The 20,733-nt window shown below is 47.8% G+C and overlaps 1 protein-coding gene across 1 annotated transcript in view; it reads left to right on the forward strand.

The window, feature by feature from the left end:
• The window catches only part of SORL1 (sortilin related receptor 1), a 178,198-nt gene that overhangs the window by 10,329 nt on the left and 147,136 nt on the right, over positions 1 to 20,733 (forward strand). Inside the window, exons 2-3 of the mRNA XM_038005081.2 lie at positions 7,827 to 7,943; positions 16,320 to 16,445. Of these exons, the coding sequence (XP_037861009.2) occupies positions 7,827 to 7,943; positions 16,320 to 16,445 (243 nt within the window). The remainder of the gene's footprint in view (positions 1 to 7,826; positions 7,944 to 16,319; positions 16,446 to 20,733) is intronic.

Below are 20,733 nucleotides of genomic sequence, written 5' to 3' on the forward strand. Positions count from 1 at the left end.
GTTAAGACAGGTGGTAAACCGGAGAGATCAAGACTCAAACCATCCCGCTAACTTGTTTCAGATTTACGCAGACACATTTGTCTATCCTAAGTGATCTAGTGAAATTTTTGATCTTAGGCGGGGATCCACAGCTTTTTTGCAGTGCTTTTTTTCTCCACCTTTAAAACCTGGAGATGTCATATAATTCCACTTTCTCCTGGCCACACTGATCTTGTAATTTTTCAAACACAGCAAGTATCAAGGCCCTTCTCATTCCTGGCTTTTGCTCTGCCCTGCCTTAGGTCTGGGTCTCTGTTCTCTGCCTCACTTCTCCATCCCCTTTTCCCTAACTCCTCCCTCTTCATCCTTATGGTGTCAGCACATAGGTCAGGTCTTCCGTGAAGCCTCACTGTCTCCTCAACATGAGGTTAGGTCCCCTGTGTCACAACAGTAATTCAATCATCATTCCTGGAATTCATTGTTTAATGCATGTTTTCCCTACTATATTCAGAGCTGTGAGGCAGGACCTAGAAGCATGTTATTTTTCTTTTTTTTTAATTTTTTGAGACAAGGTCTAGTTCTGTTGCCCAGACTGCCACTGTTGAGTAGAAACCCTGGGAGAAGATGGCTAGGGTGAATCTTATGTGAAATAAATGTGGGGGTGAATCAATGGGTGGGCCCTCATGTAGTGGCATGATCATAGCTCACTGCAGCCTCGACCTCTTGGGTACAAGCGATCCTCCCAGCTCAGACTCCCTAGTAGCTGGGACTACAGGCATGCACCACCATGCCTGTCTAATTTTTGTATTTTTTGTAGAGGTGGGGTTTTGCCATGTTGCCTAGGCTGATCTCGAACTCCTGGGCTCGAGGGATCTGCCTGCGTTGGCCTCCCAAAGTGCTGGGATTACAGATGTGAGTCTGCCATTTTACTAACACCTAGTATAGCATCTGGTATATGGTAAGTGCTTGATGAATACTTATTGACTGAACGAGGTGAGAGGCTATTTATAGTGAGCTGCAGAGGGAAAGTCGGGGGTCCGGAACCATCTTGAAGAGCTGTGAGAAATGGCTTTGGGCTCACAAGGGAATCCTCACATAAGGCAAGTCCTGGCTTAGGATATGCAGTCTGGAGGGGGTGCTTGCTGTGCTCGCTCTGACTGTGTTTCCTGCACTGGGGCCCTGTGTTTTAAGGCAGTGAGGACCACCACATTGCCTTAAAGTCTGTCTCTGAGCTTAATCTCATTTGCACAATGTAGCATTTGGTTTAGATGTTCTCTGAGACTCTTTCTGGCTTTGATATTTTCCTCATTTTTTTTTTTCTTTTTTTACCAACTGGTAAATTAAGGGGTGATATTATGTTCATGAGAAAGAGAATTTTCCACAGTTTCTTTTTAGTAGGGAGCCCCTCCCAAAACAGCAAAGCACATTCGCTCATTGACAAAGTGGGTTCACCAGGACAGAGTGGCACACAGAGGTAAACGGTAGATAGGTTCTCCCTGCCAAGGATCAGTCAGAAAGGGAAATAAGCTCTCTAAACTGATATTCTAAGGCAGTGAGATTATGATGATCATCCTTTTAGCAAAGAGAAAGGAAAGGGCATGTGTGTATTTTTCTCTATAGAGTGGTCATGGCTCCAGTGAAGGAGATTGTAGTGAATGCTAAGTTCTAGTCCAAGGTCACTCTCTGTGTTTCCTCATCTGGAAAATGGGCAGCCTGAATTCATCAGCAAAGTAGTTCAGGAGTTCTGTGGGTGAAGCATCTTGAGCAAACTCAAAAGTCAGGTGAGTGAGCTGAGATTCCATGAACTGGGCCTCTCTTCCGGGAGTGCTTATAAACTAGATTTCAGCTCTTCTTCTGAAGTGAGGAGTCCAGGGAGGATAATCAGCTTGCTAAATATAGTGAGAACACAGTTTTGAAAGGGGACAGTGAGAGGCAATTTGCATACCTAGCATTTAGGCCGTGCAAAGGGACGGTTTGGGAAAACCTTGTTCTCCTTGGACCTCAGGAGGCTGTCTCTGGCTTCCTCAGTTTTGTCGTATAGTTCGGGGAGGGTGTGGCTCCTTCTGTCCTCACAGTTGAAGGACAGGATACTTGTTTTATGCTATATTGTAGAATTTTAAAAATGCCTCTTTGTATTCCACCGCTAGTGAAGCAGAGAAATGAATCAGACTGCCTTATTTGACCTCCTTGTGCCGTGTTCTGGGAGGAAGCTGTGTAGGAGTTGTGAGGACTGCAAGCTGTGGGAGTCTAGGACATCCTGATCTTTGGGTTTGACCAATTTGAAAGAGGAGATGTAGAGAAGGGTACCTGTGACCCATTCTATTCCGGGGACCCACCTCCTGCATAAGGCTCAACAACTATGCAGATGTTGGTGGTTTTATAGGAAACTTCTTATCATTGGCTTAGACTTGCAACCCCAATTTTCCCCAGAAGTGCTCTGTGTGAGCTAACAGGTAAGAAATGATTAAAGAGCCTAAAGGGTGCCTGGCACCTAGCAGACCTCAGTGCCTACTTCATCCACAAGTGAACGCATGAGTAATCAGTCCCTTCATCCAAGCCGTTGACTTCCTCCCCTCTACTTATAACAACCCAGAAGTTGAGGACTGGGTGGTAGCAGGTCCTTCCCCTTACTCTGAATAATAGGAGGTGAATCATTTCACCTCTCTGGGTTGCCAGGGCATGCAGGGGGCTGAGGGACAACATGTATGGGGTGATATGGACTTGTTTGATGAAGATGCCGAGGCGAGTCAAGGTGTGGGTGGCATCCACTGTTGTGAACTGGCGGTGGATACTAGCCTTGGGCCTGCAGCCGTTTCTCCAGCTGGGCACAGGGAGGCCCGTGCGGATGCTGTGGTTCTGCAGATGCCACTGACAGCACTTTGAAGGATTGGTTTGGCCAGAGACCCAGTCCCCAGGCTGCCTCCTGTATGACTCATTCTAGCTGCATATTTTGGTAGTGTGAGAGCTCGAGATGAGATAAAAGGAGCACTTCTTAAGAGTGGAAGCTCCTCGGTTCTTGATTAGCACTTGAGAAATATAATGGTCTCTGCAGGTCCTAGAGGCCTTAAAAACATTTAGGTGTATTTCACATTATATAAAATTAGCCATTTTAAAGTGAACAGTTCAGTGGATTTAATATCGTCACGACGTTGTGCCACTACGATTTCCAAAACATTTCCATTGCTCTGAAATGAAACTCCTTACCCATTAAGCAGTGATTCCCTCCTCTCCGATCTACCAGCCCCTGGTAACCACTCATCTGCTTTCTGTCCCTATGGATTTACCTATTCGAGACATTTCATGTAAATGGTGTCACGCAATATGTGATCTTTTGTATCTGGCTTCTTTCACTTAGCATATTGTTTGTGAGGTTCATCCACATTGCAGCATATATCATCAGTGTGTCCTGGAGTCTTAATGACCGTCCCAAATCCCCATAAAATGCTATATCTTTCTAGTTACCGTCATTTAGTTCCAGCTCCTGCTGGGAGGCAGGGGAATCGGCTAGATTCATTGTTTCCCAAAGAGATTCATTGTTTCCCAAAGAAGCTGCCTTAGAAATACCTGGGGTTGGGGTGTGTCGTCTTCTTTTTTTTTTTTTTTTTTTTTTTGAGACGGAGTCTCTCTCTGTCGCCCAGGCTGGAGTGCAGTGGCATGATCTCGGGTTACTGCAACCTCTGCCTTCCGGATTCAAGCAATTCTCCTGTCCCAGCTTCCCGAGTAGCTAGGACTACAGGCCCTTGCCACCATGCCTGGCTAATTTTTTGTATTTTTAGTAGAGACGGGGTTTCGCTGTGTTAGCCAGGATGGGCTCCATCACCTGACCTTGTGATCCACCTGCCTTGGCCTCCCAGAGTGCTGGGATTACAGGCGTGAGCCGCCACACCCGGCTGGGTGTGTCTTTTAAAAAAGACTGATTCCTGGGCTCCAGGCAGAGGGCGACAGAGCCGGTACATGTGGAGTGGGGCCTCTCAGGTGATTCTGACCTTCGGTGGGGCTTGGGACCCCCCTAGGCCAGGTGATCCTGGGGGGGTGGGGTGGGGGGAGTTATTTTGACTCTTAATGACCTGCCAATGAGCCAGATGCTGTTTGTTGTTTATGATGCAGTTTGTGTGTTCAGAGGTTTCTGTGGCCTGTAATTTTTCTCTGTTTGCTTTCTGAGGGGAGGCACTCAGCCCCTCCCTGCTGCCTTAACAGTTCCAATTAATTGCGTCTCATTTATCAAGCTCCAGCTATGCCCTGTGAGCTAGAGAGGGGAGAGGGAAGGTTGTTCACACCCCGGGGTTGTGGTTATAGCTGATTGCACGTCAAGGTTATGTTCCTGGGAAGGCCACCCTCCCACCCACTCCCAGGCCAGTGTCTTCTGGGTGTGGGACCTGCGTGGGGGATTGGCAATGGAAAAAGGCTTGCGGAGGAGGAAAGGGGACATCACGGGGAGATCCTTGGGGATGGATGGAAAAGGAACCAAACAAACTGGAAGCCACTGGTTAAGTAAAGGGATCTAAGGACCTGTAGGTTGTTTTTGATTGCTGGGGGCTGCCCTGGGCTGCTGGTGTCTTGGCCACATGCCGTGGAGAGCCAGCGGGGAAAAGCCTGCTTTGATGACTTCTTTTCTTTCCCTTGGGGGTGAGGATGGGGGCACAGTGGAGACAGAGGAGGAAGGTGAGGCTGGAGGGCAGAATGCATGTCTTGGTGATAATAAAATTGACTTCCCGCCAGCCTGCTTGCTGGCTCCCCTGTGCTGCGCGCATCATTCCTGATTCCTACGACGAGGTCTGCTGTGGGGGGATGGGCACCTGGGCTGCCTTGGGGATCAGCTGTGACTCACCAGGGAGTTATTCTCATGACCAGGATGTGCCTGACATCTCGCCAAGCGAAGGAGCTGAGCTGTTCCTGCGAGTGCCTGGTGGCCCTCGTACAAGTCATTTCTTGCCAGGGATTTTATCCCCCTACTGGGCTGCCCCTTTTCAGTCTGCACTTACGAGTCAAAGGCACATCTAATAAAAAAGGCTTTTCTAGAACAAAAAAAGAGAAAGAAACAAACAGGTGTTGTACCAGGCTTGCCTTCTAGAGGTTTTCTTTGTAGAAAAGCCCTTGGATGTTTTGAGGCTTGCCCTTGGTGCTCTTCTCACCTTTCACCGGCCTTGGGATTGGTGAGGAGGTCTCCTGTCCTCTGAGTAGATCGATTTCAGCAAGTTGTCTTCAGACCTTTTGCCCCCTCTGATCACTGAAAGCTTTGCAACCTACTCAAAGCATTATCTGAGTGTTACCTGCCACAGGGAGCATTTTGATGTCATCTTTAAGGATGCCCAAGTTGAATATTTGAGGACTTTTTATCCCAGACCCCAGGGGAACATGGGTGATTTTTTTTCTAGGTTCCTAGTCCTTTATTTTATTGACATTTGCATAGTTTTCTATCCCCACTCTGGTTCAAGAATGCAGATGTTTTGGGAGGGGAGGAAACGTTCACCTGGGTTTCCCAGGCACCTGTGTTGTGAGTTTCTGATCTCCAGATGCATCCAGAGGATTGGGCTGGAAAAAGAGAGGAGGAAAAGCGAAGGCTTCAGTGACCAGAGGAGATTCCTTTAGCTGCTTTCTCTTTGTAGCATTCTGGGTTAAATAATTTATTTACTTCTATGTCTTATTTGCACTTCTCAGTTAGTGCTTGCCTGGACTTACCTATCTGGGAACGAGAAGAGACGTTTTGGAAGGACGTATTTTCCTAGGTCCTTCTCTTTAAAGTAAGAGTTTAAAAGTAAAATTTTCAAATCTTTTCAAAAAGAGTTTGATCCTGGATCAAATTAAATGCAGGTATTGAAAACCCCAAGTAGCGTCGTTAAGGATTAGCTGCTGTGTCCTTCTGCCAGCCAAGTATGCGGTACAGGTGTTTCTCTTCTCCCTGATGACATCTGAGAGCACCTCAAGGAGTGGGCGGGGAAAGTTTGAGAGTGCTGGGGAGAGGAAGCTAGAGAAGGAGAAAGGAGCTGTGGGTTTTCTGCTGCAGAGCCTTGGTGAGAAGACAGCTTGGAGGGCAGGTTGGCCAAGGCTTGAACTGTCTTCAGTCTAAGCCTTACTCGTGGGTGGGGTGGACTGTGCGGCCTGGAGTCCCAGAAGCTTGATTTCCTAACGTGTGTGCCTGAGACAGCTGAGGTTGAGGAGGCTGGTGGAATGGGCTTCTCTCAGACATCGCTCAGCAGGACAGGCAGCCTGTGCTCCTGGTTTCAGGGTGTTGTCCTGCTTCTGAGTGTTGGACCACCTCTCAGAATTTTTTTTTGAGACAGAGTCTCTCTCTGTCGCCCAGATTGGAGCGTGGTGCCTCGATATCGGCTCACTGCAACCTCCGCCTCCTGGGCTCAAGCGATTCTTCTGCCTCAGCCTCCCGAGTAGCTGGGACTACAGGTGCATGCCACTATGCCTGGCTAATTTTTGTAGTTTTAGTAGAGACGGGGTTTCACCATATTGGCTAGGTGAGTCTTGAACTCCTGACCTCAGGTGATCTGCCCGCCTTGGCCTCCCAAAGTGCTGGGATTACAGCCGTGAGCCACTGAGCCTGACCAGCCCTCAGAATTATTGTTATTCCTGTCATGACTTTGCTTTCCACAGAGTGGGTGGAATGTATGGTTCAGGTGTTCAAATGCCAGTCCTCAGACAGGTGTCCTACAGCCTACGGTGAAGTAAGAAAATAAAAGGAATGTAGTTTTCCATACAGCGAAACAACCGTTCTTTATTCTGAGATGGCATCCTCCCTCAGTTTTCAGTGTTAATACGTCTTTAAAAAAAAGTGACAGCGACTCTAGATAGTGGTCAAATTGCCCTGTAAGGTGAGCTGCATAACAGACAAATCCCACAGGCTCAGCGGTGTGGCTGAGTTGAGGCTCCGGGTTATGAGAAGTTCAGGATGAATGCTACTGATTGGCGGAGGTCTTTTCCTTAGGGATGCAGGCTCCTTCTCTCTTCGGCTCTGCCCTCCTCTGGGGCTTTGGAGTCCTCTGAACGCGGCCTGTGGATGGGGAAAGAAAACAGGACTGGATGGGGGCCAGGCTGATAGTGGCCCTGATGACTTCTCTCACATTCCACCTGCTGGAACTCAGTCCCAGGCCACACCTCCTGCCCCACAGCCTGGACCAGAGTCTGCGGTGTCCTCAGGAAGCAGAGGAAAGAGATTGACAGAATAGCTAGTCCTGTTTTTGTGATGTCCTTACTTGGCGGAATAGAAGTTGCCAGCCAGTCCTTTGTTGGCCTTCCTCATTTTTGTTTCATTGGTTTACAAAATCTAAAAGTCTGAGAACTAAAATATTTCCTTATTTGAGACACTTCAAAAGCAATTTTGAGAAGCTTCACAAGGCTACTTCTCTCATTTCTCATTACCAGCTGAAAGTGAATGACGGTACCACCGAGCCAGAGAAAACATAGTCTGAAAAGAAGTTTGAAAAGCATGTGGTCTTTCTGGCCCATGAATTTTTTCTGAGGAAGGGCAGTGTTTCCATGCTTTGGTTTGAAATCTTACCAGTGCATGTCATACATGGAGTAAGGATCAGAGTAACCAGAGATTGGCATCATAAAGGATGAAAATAATCAAAGGAATTGGTTATGCCAATGAGAGCCCAAGAAGCCTTTCTACAATCTGTTTACATCCAAAATAGCAGGGGACTCATATTTCTTTGTGGGGAAGCTGAGTGTGACAGAATATGCATGAGGTGGGAGGGGAAGAGGCCCCCTTGGCCCAAATGCTTTAGATGTCAGAATCTTAATCGTTTCTGCTTGACAAAGGAGGAAGGAGTCTTGATTTAGAATGTTTGTGGCCATCACTTATTATGGATCCTAATTCCTATATTGATTTCTTTCAGGTTAGTCTGAATGATTCCCACAATCAGATGGTGGTGCACTGGGCCGGAGAGAAAAGCAACGTGATCGTGGCCTTGGCCCGAGATAGCCTGGCGTTGACGAGGCCCAAGAGCAGCGATGTAAGTATTGTGTTGGCTCTGGGCACACACAATCAACATGCCCTTTTCTGATCCACTGGGATTATCATACCAGAAAAAGTAGTGCGTAATTGGAACATGGAAGGAATGAACTGTATGACAGAAAAGGTAATCTAGAAAATGATATATCCCTTGTTTGCTGAACACAGGGAGGTGCAGTCAGTGTTGCAAACAGATCCATGCAATGTGTGATTACCTTTGGGAAGTAATAGCATATGGACTGGATTGTTGCATCTGCCCAAGAAAATACCAGAGTGCCTTCCTGGGCAGACCTGCCTGCCCGCAGCTGAGCCAGATGGAATCAAATTGGCCTTTCCCATATGCTGGTTTCTTCCAACCCATTGTAGTGGGATGAGCTGTTGAAACTGATTCTCTAATATTCTTAATTTCTGTAGCTGGGTATTTATGATGTTTAGTAGGTTAGGTACTTTGAAGACACAAGATGTCAAGGGTTACAAACTCAAAGGCCTATGGGAGGCCAGGCAGGTAAAGGATAGGAGTGAAGCCCCTTCAAGTTTACAACACTGTTTTTTTTTTTTGGAGTTGGGATCTGACTCTGTTGCCCAGGTTGGGGTACAGTGGTGTGATCTTGGCTCACTGCAACCTTGGCCTCCTGGTCTCAAGCCATCCTCCCACCCGTTCAGCCTCCCGAGTAGCAGGAACTACAGATGCACACCAGCATGGTTGGCTAATTTTTGTACTTATATGTATTTTTTGGTAGGGATGGGGTTTTGCCATGTTGCCTAGGCTGGTCTCGAACCCTTGGGCTCAAACGATCCGCCTGCCTCGGCCTCCCAAAGTGTTGAGGCTACAGGCGTGAGCCACCATGCCTGGCCATAACAACTCTACCTCCTCAAAGAAATATGGTTTCTCCCATTTTTCTTGAAGTCTGTGGCCTTCTTTGACAATATATGTCATTTCCACTTTTGATGGAGATGCAGATTCAAGAAGCATTCTCCCATATCTAAATTTGAACGTAGTAATGGATACTCGGTTCCCGTGTTGGAGAGACATGGGGAAGGGGAAGGGCCTTTGAGGACCCGGAGAAGAGTGCTTCCGAGGAGCGTTGCTCGTCAGCTGCAGGCTCTGGTTGCCGTGCAGAATGCAGGGCCCAGTGTTGCCAGATCTTCTGGTTTTCCAGAGGAACCCCGAGGTCTGGAGTTTCATGTGAAAACTGCTGAGTCTTACAAGTTGGCAGCCAGTGTATAGTTTCTACAAACACCGCGCGAGCCAAGTAAAACACACGTAAGGGCCAAAGCTGGCCCCACGGCTGGTCCCAGGTCTGCGGCCTGTGCTCCGGATTCCTCCTTGTGGGAAAAAAGGAGCAGACCCTGCCTCAACCCAGGATCCGATGCTGTGGCAGTGCGAGGCTGTGGATGGAACACCATGCTTTACAGCTTCGGTCACCCTGCATTCTGGCCGGGGGAACCTTCTGAGGAGTTTGCCAGCACTTTCACATCAGCCTTAGGGATACATTTGTAATTCTCGGATGCGGATTTGGTCTCTGCGAGGTCCCTATCTGTGTATCCGCCGTCTGGGTTGGGTGTGTTGAGAAGCAGGCGATGGGAAGTTGTCTCAGGGGACTGTTTCCAGGGGGTTGAATGAGGGCAGCCACAGACAGGGGAGACAGAAGGGCTGGCTGTCAGGATGCGTGGCTTTGCCCAGGGTGGGTTCTGAGCCGTGTGTGTGGGAGACCACCGCTGCTGAAGGCCAGTCTGGGTGTAGTGCTCTGGGGCAGGGCTAGACTTGTTGGGGCAATGACTTTGGCCCGTTTATAAATGTGATTAGGTTTTGCAGGTTACAGCTGTGGCCACCACAGACAGCTGTGTCTGAATGCCTTTGGTGGCCGGGTGCGGTGGCCTGCTCCTGTAGCCCCAGCTACTCAGCAGGCTAAGGCGGGAGGATCCCTTGAGCCAAGGAGTTCGAAGCTGCGGTGACCTATCGTCGTGCCACTGTACTTCAGCCTGAGTGACAGCGAGACCCTCTCTCTAGAAAAAATAAAACAAAAAATAGAAAAGAATGCCTTTGGGCCTGTGAAACTCTTCATAGGCACCTGTGTGTACCCACTGCCCATGGGCATCCCTCCTGGCCACAGGAGATATATGTACTGTGCTGTATTGTGTTGAGAAATCCTTCTTGGAATTTTTATGCATTTAAAAAAACTCTTAATCCAGACAACATTTTTTTGTGAGGTAGGTAAAGACCTTAAGCATTGTTTTATAGTTTTGCTGGACAAACAGGAGCCAAGAGTTGTAAAGAGACTTGCATGAGGTCACTCAGCGTGTCAGTGGGAAAGTTGGGGCTGATGAGACTCAAGGCCCAGTCATGTGCTTAGTGTGCAAAGATGTGGTGTTAGTAAGGTGACCAACTTGTCTGGGTTTTAGCACTAAAAGCCCCACATCCTGGGATCCTCCCTTAGTTCTGAGTGAACCAGGATGGTTTGTCACCTGAGTATTGCCAGTTGATTGAAACCCAACTCTTGCTCTCTCTGTATATCTGGATGTGTCTGACTAACAGCCCATTGAACATTTGAAGTGGGATACACTATTGTGGAATGAAATGGGAGATAGAGCGGAGGTAGACAGATCACCTGAGGTCGGGAGTTCAAGACCAGCCTGACCAACATGGAGAAACCCCATCTCTACTAAAAATGCAAAATTAGCTGGGCTTGGTGGTGCATGCCTGTAATTCCAGCTACTCAGGAGGCTGAGGCAGGAGAATCACCTGAACCTGGGAGGTGGAGGTTGCGGTGAGCTGAAATCGCGCCATTGCACTCCAGCCTGAGTAAGAAGAGCAAAAACTCTGTCTCAAAGAAATGGGAGATAGATTAAATGGGAAGGAAATGCAATGGCCAGAGTTAATAAGTAGGGTTGGCAGAAATGGCCTTCCTCTGTATACAAACTGTTAAAGGATTGTCAGATGCAACTGAGATGCCTGATGTAAAAAGTTAATGTGAAAAGAATGATGACTCAGAGGCAGGAGTTGGGGTAATAACAATCCAAATTCTCTTTAAAGAAGACTGAGCTTGGTTTGTAAGGTCCCATCAGCAGTCCAGAAGGGAAAGAACCTAAACAAATCAGGAACTGTGTGGGTGCTGGTGAGCAGCCAAGGTCATGCATATTCAGTATCTAAAAAGGAATGGCTCTGGAAGCTGGAATCCAGAAAGCCTTGCTCTTAAACGGGGGGGAAAAAAATTAATCATTTTCCACTGATGAAGTTGAAGCCAGTGTGGTTCCATGAAGAGAACGGCTCCTGCAGGACCCGTCTGTCCCGTGATAAATCGACAAAAGAAACAATACATATTTATCTCAACTTTTCCTAACTCTTTGTTTCTGCTCTCTCATGATATATTTTACAAAGTACTAGGTTTATAAAGTGCTCAGGTGCAACATAATTGGCTGAAGAGCTGTCCAGTGGTACAGTCCACCAGAAGATCAGAATCAACCAGGGGCTGGGTGAGGTGTGGCTCACGCCTGTAATCCTAGCACTTTGGAAGGCCGAGGTGGGTGGATCATTTGAGGCCAGGAGTTCGAGACCAGCCCGGCCAACATGGTGAAACCCCGACTCTACTAAAAATACAAAAATTAGCCAGGCATGGTGGCACAAGCCTGTCATGCCAGCTACTCAGGAGGCTGAGGTAGGAGAATCACTTGAATCCGGGAGGTGGAGGTTGCAGTGAGCTGTGATTGTGCCACTGCACTCCAGCCTGGGTGACAGAGTGAGACCCTGTCTCAAAAAAAAAAAAAAAGAAAGCAAAGAGTCAACCAGGGAATATATTGTACATGACAGGACTTGCTGCCCTTGTCCCTAGAGCAGTGTGACATTATGATTGTGCCCCTCAGGATTGACTGGGAAACAGTGTCAGGTCTTGCTAACTAACAGCGTGAGGCTGATGTCTGGCTGAGCACAGGCTCTGAGATCAGAACACCTGGGCTGGAATCCTGGTTGCGCCGTTCATTAGCAATCTGACCTTGGGCCAGGTGATGTACCTTCTCTTGTCCTCCTCTGTCACTGAGATAGTGCTTGTTAAACCTTGCTATCCAAAGTGTGGTTGTGGTCTGTGGATCAGCCCTTGGGGATTTTCTGGGAGCTGGTTAGAAAAGAATCTCAGGTCTCGCCTGGACTTCTGGACTCAGAACCTGTACTTGTCCAGTGTCTTACTGGGGCCGGGGGGCGGGGGTGGGGGAGTGGAGGGGGGGCAGTCTGTGGGCATATTACAGTTTGAGAACATTGCTGTAAAGTACTTAGAACAGTGCCAGATGTGGGGATGTTTTCTGTACATTTTAGCCATCATCTGTTTCTCCCCTTTCTCTCCCTCCTCTTTATTATTATGTAGTTTTGAAGTACAAGGGAAAGAATTTAAAATCACTCACTTTGAAGGACCATCTTTGTAGGTAGAAACTGGGGGCAGTTTAGTAACTCCTCCCCTGTGCCATTTTGCTCTTTAGGGAGTAGCATCATACTGAGGTCAGAGGGGACTAATTAGTGCAAAAATCCTGTCTGGATGAAAAACCAACGAGAAGCACAAGATGAGCGAGTCCGGGGTGTTCTCTCAAATTCACCTGGAGATGGTATTGGACCGTGAGTCAGCAGCATGGTGCTGCCATGAAGACAAGACAGCTAGAAAGGAACGCGGAAATCAGGGTGCGGTGTGGAGGCCACGGAGCCACCAGTCTGCTTGAGCTAACTGCACACTGGCAGAGGCCTTTTCTGGGCTGTTCAATGTGGAGGAAGGTAGAGAACTGTGCATCAGCCTTAAGCATTGTCCTTGTTCTGTGGAGCTTATAGTCTATGCTAATTAAATAGAAATAAGAATTGAGGGATGGGCGCGGAGGCTCATGCTTATAATCCTAGCACTTTGGGAAGCTGAGGTGGGCAGATTGTTTGAGCTCAGGAATTGGAGACCAGCCTAGGAAACCCCGTCTCTAAAAAAAAAATACAAAAAATTAGCTGGGCATGGTGGCGCCTGCCTATAATCCCAGCTACCCAGGAGGCTGAGGTGGGAGGATTGCTTGACCCCGGGAGGTCAAGGCTGCAGTGAGCTGTGCTTGTGCCACTGCGCTCCAGCCTGAGTCATAGAGCAAGACCCTGTCTCGTCAAAAAAAGAGAAAGAAATAAGAATTATGAAGGTAGGATAAAAATGTCATATTGGAAGTTTTCAACCTAGCCAAGAGAAGGAAAGTTGATGAGCGGTTCAGGATGGCCTTCAGGCATAGGATGGACTCTTACATACTTGCTTTTTCACTTCTATTGAGTAGAAGACCCAAAGAGATGGATTTTTGTTTGTAGGTGAGAATTAGGGAAGAGCTCTTTGATAGTGAAGGTGGTTTTACCTCCATGTGTACGATGGCAGCAGCATGGCTGAGAATCTCAGGGAGGCTCCCTACTTTTTAATGTGAGTCTTCTCTCTCTGCCAGCCAGCACGCCTTCCAGTGCTTGGCCTGTAGACTTGGTATAAGACCTTCCTACCTAGCAGAGAAATGTTAAGATGGAGTAGAGAACATTTTCCTAGAGGTAACTTGTTGGAGTAGAAAGACAATTGGACGTGGAATTGGAAGAAACTGCCATAGTTTCGTCTCTTCCTAGTGGTATGACCTGGGGCTGGCCATTCACTTCTGGGAATCTTAGTTTTTGTATATCTCTTAAATGGAAATCTCTTAGTGACTCACTGATTCATTCAATTCATTCTTTTCTATTCATTTATTTATCACATTTGTTCACTTGCTCTTTGGTTTATAATGATATTTATTCATCCCAGAAATCTTTGTTGAGTGCCTGCTATGCCCCAGGTACACTGAAAGAGACAAAGGTGCGACTAACTCCGGTTTTCAGATGAAGAGAGAGAATGTTTGTAAAGGAGTATTGCATACTGAAAAATGCTACCTTAATGTAAGCTATCACCTTCGTGCCCCTGAAGAAATACATAGGGGGTCATCAAATCATGGGATGTCAGAGCTGGAAGGGGCCTTAGTTCCCTTCCTGAGAAGCCATTATTTTGCTCCATGTGATGTTTGAACCTAACTAGGACACTAATGTCCATTCTTGGCCAGCAGAATGGAAGTGAGAAAGTGCTACTTCGTCATTTTACCCACTCAGATTATCTGTGAACTCTCAGCCTGCACAATTTCTGAAGCTGCTTTTGTGGCAGCCCCTTACTGTGTATCTGGTAGTTGGGAACACATACTGTGTGTTCTAATAGCTTCTTCCACTGTGACCCAGATAAAGGCAGAGGCTCTGTCTTGGCCTCTTCTAACCTTAACATCTAGTAAGTATTAAAGACCTGCATGTGCTCTCTGTTCCCTTTCTATATACCTTGTGTTTACATAGGGCATTGTTTACAGACGTTTACATGTTTACATGCCTGTGGTGTCTAAACACTATGTCTTTTATTAGTCTTTGTCTGGTATCTAGACAATATCTGGCTCACATGGAACCCTCAAAACATGTTTGCTGGTGACTCAGACAAGCAAGGATGGGAATACACTGTGCTCTACTTTGAACACCTGCCCCTCCCTCCCTCCCTGCCTCCCTGCCTCCCTTCCTTCTTTCCTTCCTCGCTCTGTCACCCAGGCTGGAGTACAATGGTGTGATCATGGCTCACTGTAGCCTGAAACTCCTGGGCTCAAGTGATCTTCCCACCTCAGCTTCCCAACTCACTGGGAATACAGGCTCAAACCACTATATGCTCAAACCACCAAGCCAGGCTAATTTTTTTTTTTTTTTTTTTTTTTTGAGACGGAGTCTTGCTCTGTCACCCGGGCTGGAGTGCAGGCCAGGCTAATTTTTATATTTTTTGTAGTTATAAGGTCTCACTCTGTTGCCCAGGCTGGTCTCAAACTCCTGGCCTCAAGCCATCCTCCCACCCCAGTCTCCCAAAGTGCTGGGGTTACAGGCATGAGCCACTGCTCATGGCCTCATTTGTCTTTAATGCTCATCCTAATCCCCCTTTCCATGAATCATTTGAAAAATAACTAAGTTATTATTAATATATTCACCTATCAGGCTTGTTTTTAACCCAGTGATTATATTAATTATTTCACATCTCACAGGTAGGTATGAAACATCTGAGACCTTCATTCTCCTAGTTGTTACCTGCGGTGATAATGGCCTTCAGGCAGCTTAGGTCAGAATTCCACTCTGCTACTTACTTTCTGTGTTACTTTGGCAGGGGACTAACCTCATGAGCCTGTGATGTCTTATCTGTAAAACAATTTTAATAATTGCACTTGCCATGCAGGGCCATTGTGAGTTACCGGAGCTCATTCATTTGAAGAGGTTGGTACTTTATCTTCACATGGTGAGCACTCACGGAATGACAAACATTCTTATGTTTTGTCACTGTGATTACTGCATAGCCAGAAACTGGGGTGCAATAGAGAAGCAAATACGATTGGCACACTTGTGGATTCTGCTGCTGTTACCGTCTCCAGTGCTACAGAGTCATAAAACACTAGCGCTCCCAGTATTTTCACGTCACTCAGCACTCTTTCATTTCCATCTCTTGGGCTACGTGGTAGAGACCTGTGAGGGTTTTCGTCTCTTTTGTATGGAATGCTGTACAAACAGAACTTCCCAGCAGAAGAATGAAGAATTAGATGCGTTTTGGGCACCGTTCAACAGATGGCAAAGCAAATCCTCTACTCCATTCCCCTCAGCTAGCCACGTTCTCCCTGCCTCTGGATGTAATTTGTTAAACACTTAACTCAGCCCTGGTAAAGAGGTTATTACTGTTTCTATCATTCGTCTCCTGCTCCAGGGACTTGCCATGACCTCAGAAAAGAGGCTTGTGTATTCCAGGCAGTGGGGACCGCAGGGGCCCCATGCTTTCTGCCCCCACGTGCTTGGGGACAGACATAGAGGTGCCCTGCCTCACCTTTGTGGGTTATCTGGTAACATCTGTCATTTCCTATCAGGCAACTAATGGGAGCCATGTTCAGGATCCAGAATGGGATGTTTGAAAGACATCTTTCTGGCCAGGCATGGTGGCTCACGCCTGTAATCCCAGCACTTTGGGAGGCCGAGGCAGGTGGATCATGAGATCAAGAGATCGAGACCATCTTGGCCAACATGGTGAAACCCCATCTCTACTAAAAATAAAAAAAAAAAAAAATAAAAAAAAATTAGCTGGGCATGGTGGCAGGTGCCTGTAATCCCAGCTACTTGGGAGGCTGAGGCAGGAGAATCGCTTGAACCCGGGAGGCGGAGGTTGCAGTGAGCCGAGATCGCGCTATTGCACTTCAGCCTGGGCAAAAAGAGTGAAACTCTGTCTCCAAAAAAAAAAAAAAAAAAAAGAAAGAGATCTTTCTTTCTGCCAGTTTCTCACCAACTCTTTTTCTTCTCCTTGTCTCTATATTCCAGGTGTACGTGTCTTACGACTATGGAAAATCATTCAAGAAAATTTCAGAGAAGTTAAACTTTGGTGTGGGAAATAGGAGTGAAGCTGTGATTGCGCAGTTCTACCACAGCCCCGCGGACAACAAGCGGGTAAGGAAGCAGCCATCCCGCCTGTCCCGACTTCATGGAACTGGGTTTTGGGAAGGTTGCCGCACTTAAGAGGGTGCTAGGAGATGGCGTTGTCTGTGATCTTTGCAGCATGACTGATGGCTAGTGAGTTTTTGTGCAAACCTGGGCGTTTGTGACAGACTGCTGTTCTCAGGGTGGGTCTCTGCACAATCAGGCAGGCCAAGTACTGGTCAGGCAGGACAAACAATGGCAGGCTAAACCACAGAAAATCAGCCAACTATTATAATACCTTGCCTGCCTCGCAGATGGCAAAAATGTTTCCCAGGTACACTGAGAATAACCTTGCAGTCTAATTCATGTTTTCCAAGACACTATCAGTGTGTCTGCTTGCGTGCTTATGTGTGCTTATATGCGAGTGTGTGCATGTGCGTGCTTGTGTGCATGTGGGTACCTGTGTGTGTGTGCTTGTGTGCACGTAGGTACCTGTGTGCATGTGGGTACCTGCGTGTGTGTGCTTATGCACGTATGGATACCTACGTGTGTGCTTGTGTGCGTGTGGGGATACCTGTGTGCATGCATTGGTACCCATGTGCGTGTGCATATGGGGGTACCTGTGTGCACCTGTGGGTACCTGTGTGCATGTGCGTGCTTGTGTGCATGCTTGTGTGTATATGGGTACCTGTGTGCGTGTGTTGGTGCACCCGTCTTCCCCCTGCCTTTGAACCTGTACCCACGTGGAAAAGAAAACCAAGGCAGCAGATATTGCTATGCCTCCTGCTTTGTTTTCCCAGCTGGCTGGCCCTGGGGGCTTTGTTTCTTCAGTTAGGCAATTTGAGGAAGCACTGACCCTGGGCCCCCGGGGAGGTGGAGGGAGGAGGGCAGGAACCCGGCAGCCGGCAAGGCTTTCCTGCTGGTTGGGTAGCTCTTAGCTCAGAGAATTGTATTTCATTGCTTTCTTCCCCACTCTGGTGTTAACTTGTTTGTTTCCAGGCTAGATCTTCTAGGGAAAGACCCTTAGTAGAAAAACTAAGAGAAACTTTCTAGTAGCAAAAGCTTTCTGCTCCAGAAAGCAACCAGCATGCAAGATCTCCAGGGTCCTACTTCCAGTCCCTAGTGCTGGCTTCTCAGGTTGCTTGAGGTCTCTTAGCAAGGGCTGCATTCAAAATCTTTAGCAACTGGTGTGGCGTAGGCACTGACCAATCAGAACAAATCCTGTCTGGAGGAGGCTGGGTCCTGGACGTCCCCTGCTGGGCCATGCATTAACTTTTGAGTTGCTGAATTTCAGGGAGGTCCTGGGGAAGGGACCAGGCCATGGGAAGTATTGTGGGTGTAGGCTTAGGGAGGATCACTTAAGGGTTTCAGGGCAGCGGCTGTTGACCAGGTGGTACAGAGCAGTTGTTTTTTAACAACTGGAATGGTCCTTACTGGTACATACTTGTTAAAATATCAGCTCTGCCTGATGATCTCAGAGTGGAGTGGCAGTTAGGAGCAAACTTCCCTTTCTTACCTAACTGCAGGGTGACAAGAGTAATTTTTCCCTCCGAGATGAAAAGCAAGGAGGTGGTATTGGAGAGAAATGGCCCCATAAACGGGTCAGCCAGCCTTTGTGTCCCTCTGCCTCACTGCACAGTGTGACCTGGAGTCCTGGCCCCTGAGACTCCCACAGGGAGGTAGGGCCCGCTGCTTGCCTTCCCTTTGGCTCCTCCATGAGGCGAGGAGCCCTGTCCAGGGTCTGGCTCTCTTCTGTGGATGGATCCATATGCATCTCGCCTCTCAAGAACCGAATTACACCTGCTGATGTGTTGTACGCTTGGAACTGCAGAGTGGATTTTGTGTTCTCACACAAAAATAACGACGAGAGGGAAAGCATTTGTTAATTAGTCAGATTTAACCATTACACAACGTATGTATGTTTTTAAACATTATGCTCTACACGATAAATATATATAATAGTATGTCAATTTAAATAATTAAATTTGAAAAAAGACTACTCAAATATTATAAGTAATGATAAAAACCACAATTTCTTTTGCACCAGGCTAATAACACCTGGATTTCTCAATGTATTAGATTGTACTTATCTGATGGTGATGATGATTACTATATTTACACGTCTCAGAGCTTACTCTTGCAGAGGTTGTGGCCTCAAAAATGCCTTGTTGCCCCTCTGGAATCTTTCTTTTCAGCTTCATCTACTCCTCCTCACCTCCTGCTGTGGTGCACAGATGTCTATAGGCAGGCTCCATCTCCTCTTCCCCGCTCCTCCCCTAGTACACAGATGTCTATAGGCAGGCTCCATCTCCTCCACCCCAGCTCCTCCACCCCAGCTCCTCCCCTAGTACACAGATGTCTATAGGCAGGCTCCATCTCCTCTTCCCTAGCTCCTCCCCTAGTACACAGATGTCTATAGGCAGGCTCCATCTCCTCTTCCCTAGCTCCTCCCCTAGTACACAGATGTCTATAGGCAGGCTCCATCTCCTCCACCCCAGCTCCTCCCCTAGTACACAGATGTCTATAGGCAGGCTCCATCTCCTCTTCCCCGCTCCTCCCCTAGTGCACAGATGTCTATAGGCAGGCTCCATCTCCTCTTCCCTAGCTCCTCCCCTAGTACACAGATGTCTATAGGCAGGCTCCATCTCCTCTTCCCCAGCTTCTTCCTTACTGCACAGATGCCTTTAGGTAGGTTCCGACTTCCTTCCTGCTTGTTGTGGGTTGTGATGAGCAGCTGCTAAGCTCACAAGTCTGAGGAGTCAGAAGACAAGGACAGATGATGTTTTGGACTTGGAGGAGGAGGGTTGGCGCAGGCAGAGGACTGGGGCTTTGGAAGCACTGGATCTGGAGGAGGAGCAGAGCAGGGGCCGTGATGTTTGGGGCAAGAGTAAGGGGAGACTGGAGGGCGATTGCAATAAAGGAGTTTAGGTGCTGCACAGTGGAATGGGGGTGACATGTTTGCAGCCCAAGTGCTGTGTACCTTTGAGTGGTGCGTCTTAGATTCTCATGCGTGGATATTCTTTGGAGTTGGTGGAGATGGAGAAGTCAGGAGAAAAAAGGCTGCCTTCTTGGAGAATTTGTTGGCAGTTGGACCTCAGGCCTGGAACAGGCTGAGTGGGTTGGGGGGCAGCATTCTCTCTAGATAGTTTCGAATTCCCCAGAGAAGGCTGCTCCTCACACCCCACCAGACTCTCAGGAAGGAAATGATGACTCGTAACAGTGCTGATTGCTTTTGTTGCTTTTGCCTGAAAGGCAAATTGCCCCGCCAGACCTACCACTTCCTGAGAAGAATCACACAAGGCTGGGTGCCTTGCTGTCAACAGCAGGGCGCTCCACCTAGGCAAATCACCCAGGTGAAAATGTGAGCTGCCAAGGAGCGTTTGAAATGGTTGAAATGAATGTTAGCGGCTGCTCAGAAAGGTTAAGATGTCAGGGAAGGGCAGTGTGGATGTCCAGGAGTGTGGGTGCCTGTGGAAGGGGAGAGAAGGTGCTAGCACAGCATCCAGCTGTAGTCCGAAGGCTTTGCCTTGTGATGGAGATGGTGCCTGTGGGTCCATGTGAGTTTTGGGTCTATTTTTGCATTAGCCAGCAGTCCCACTTCCTTCTTGGTCTCCTGTGTGCTGCCCTGAACCATTGTGCAGTGCTGGCCACGTGGCAGTTCCACCAACATTGTGGGGCCTCTGAGATCAGTCAGATAGTATTGAAATAAGGCTGGTACTGTTATTTGCTTGCTTATTAATTTTTTAAAAAATAGAGACAGGGTCTTGCTCTGCCATACAGCCTGGAGTGCAGTGGCACAATCATAGCTCACTGTAACCTCAAATTCCTGGGCTCAGGAGATCCTCCTGTCTCAGGCTCCCCAGTAGCTCTGACTACAGGCCAGTGCCACTGCATATCTGGGGCTTTTTAAAAAAGGCCACTGAATGTACGGTTAGGGCTCACGGCGTCAGCCTCGGCAGAAGCAAGAGCCAGTCCTGCCTTTTTCCAGGCAAAGGTTGGTCCTAGGTAAAATCTAATTCCCATCTTCTGGAGGGATGTTCCTTCGTTGCCTTCCCTTCCCTTCCTCCTCTCATGGGACTCTTGGTTTCTCCACTTGAAACTGGAGAAAGTCACTTATGCTAATAGACTGTGGATACATTCTCTAGCTTAGTTTGTTTTCTTTCCAGAGGTGTTTGTATTTTCAGAGGAAACACAGCTTTAAACCAAAGGAGGAAGCTCCTCTGGAATATTAAGTTACTGCAAACAGGGTTGGAGAGATTCGGGTACACAAAGGCACTCCTGAAATTGCATAGTTTTGGAAGCACCTTGTAGGTCAGCT

The sequence above is a fragment of the Chlorocebus sabaeus genome, chromosome 1, assembly GCF_047675955.1.
Source record: "Chlorocebus sabaeus isolate Y175 chromosome 1, mChlSab1.0.hap1, whole genome shotgun sequence".
In the NCBI taxonomy this organism is placed as follows: Eukaryota; Metazoa; Chordata; class Mammalia; order Primates; family Cercopithecidae; genus Chlorocebus; species Chlorocebus sabaeus.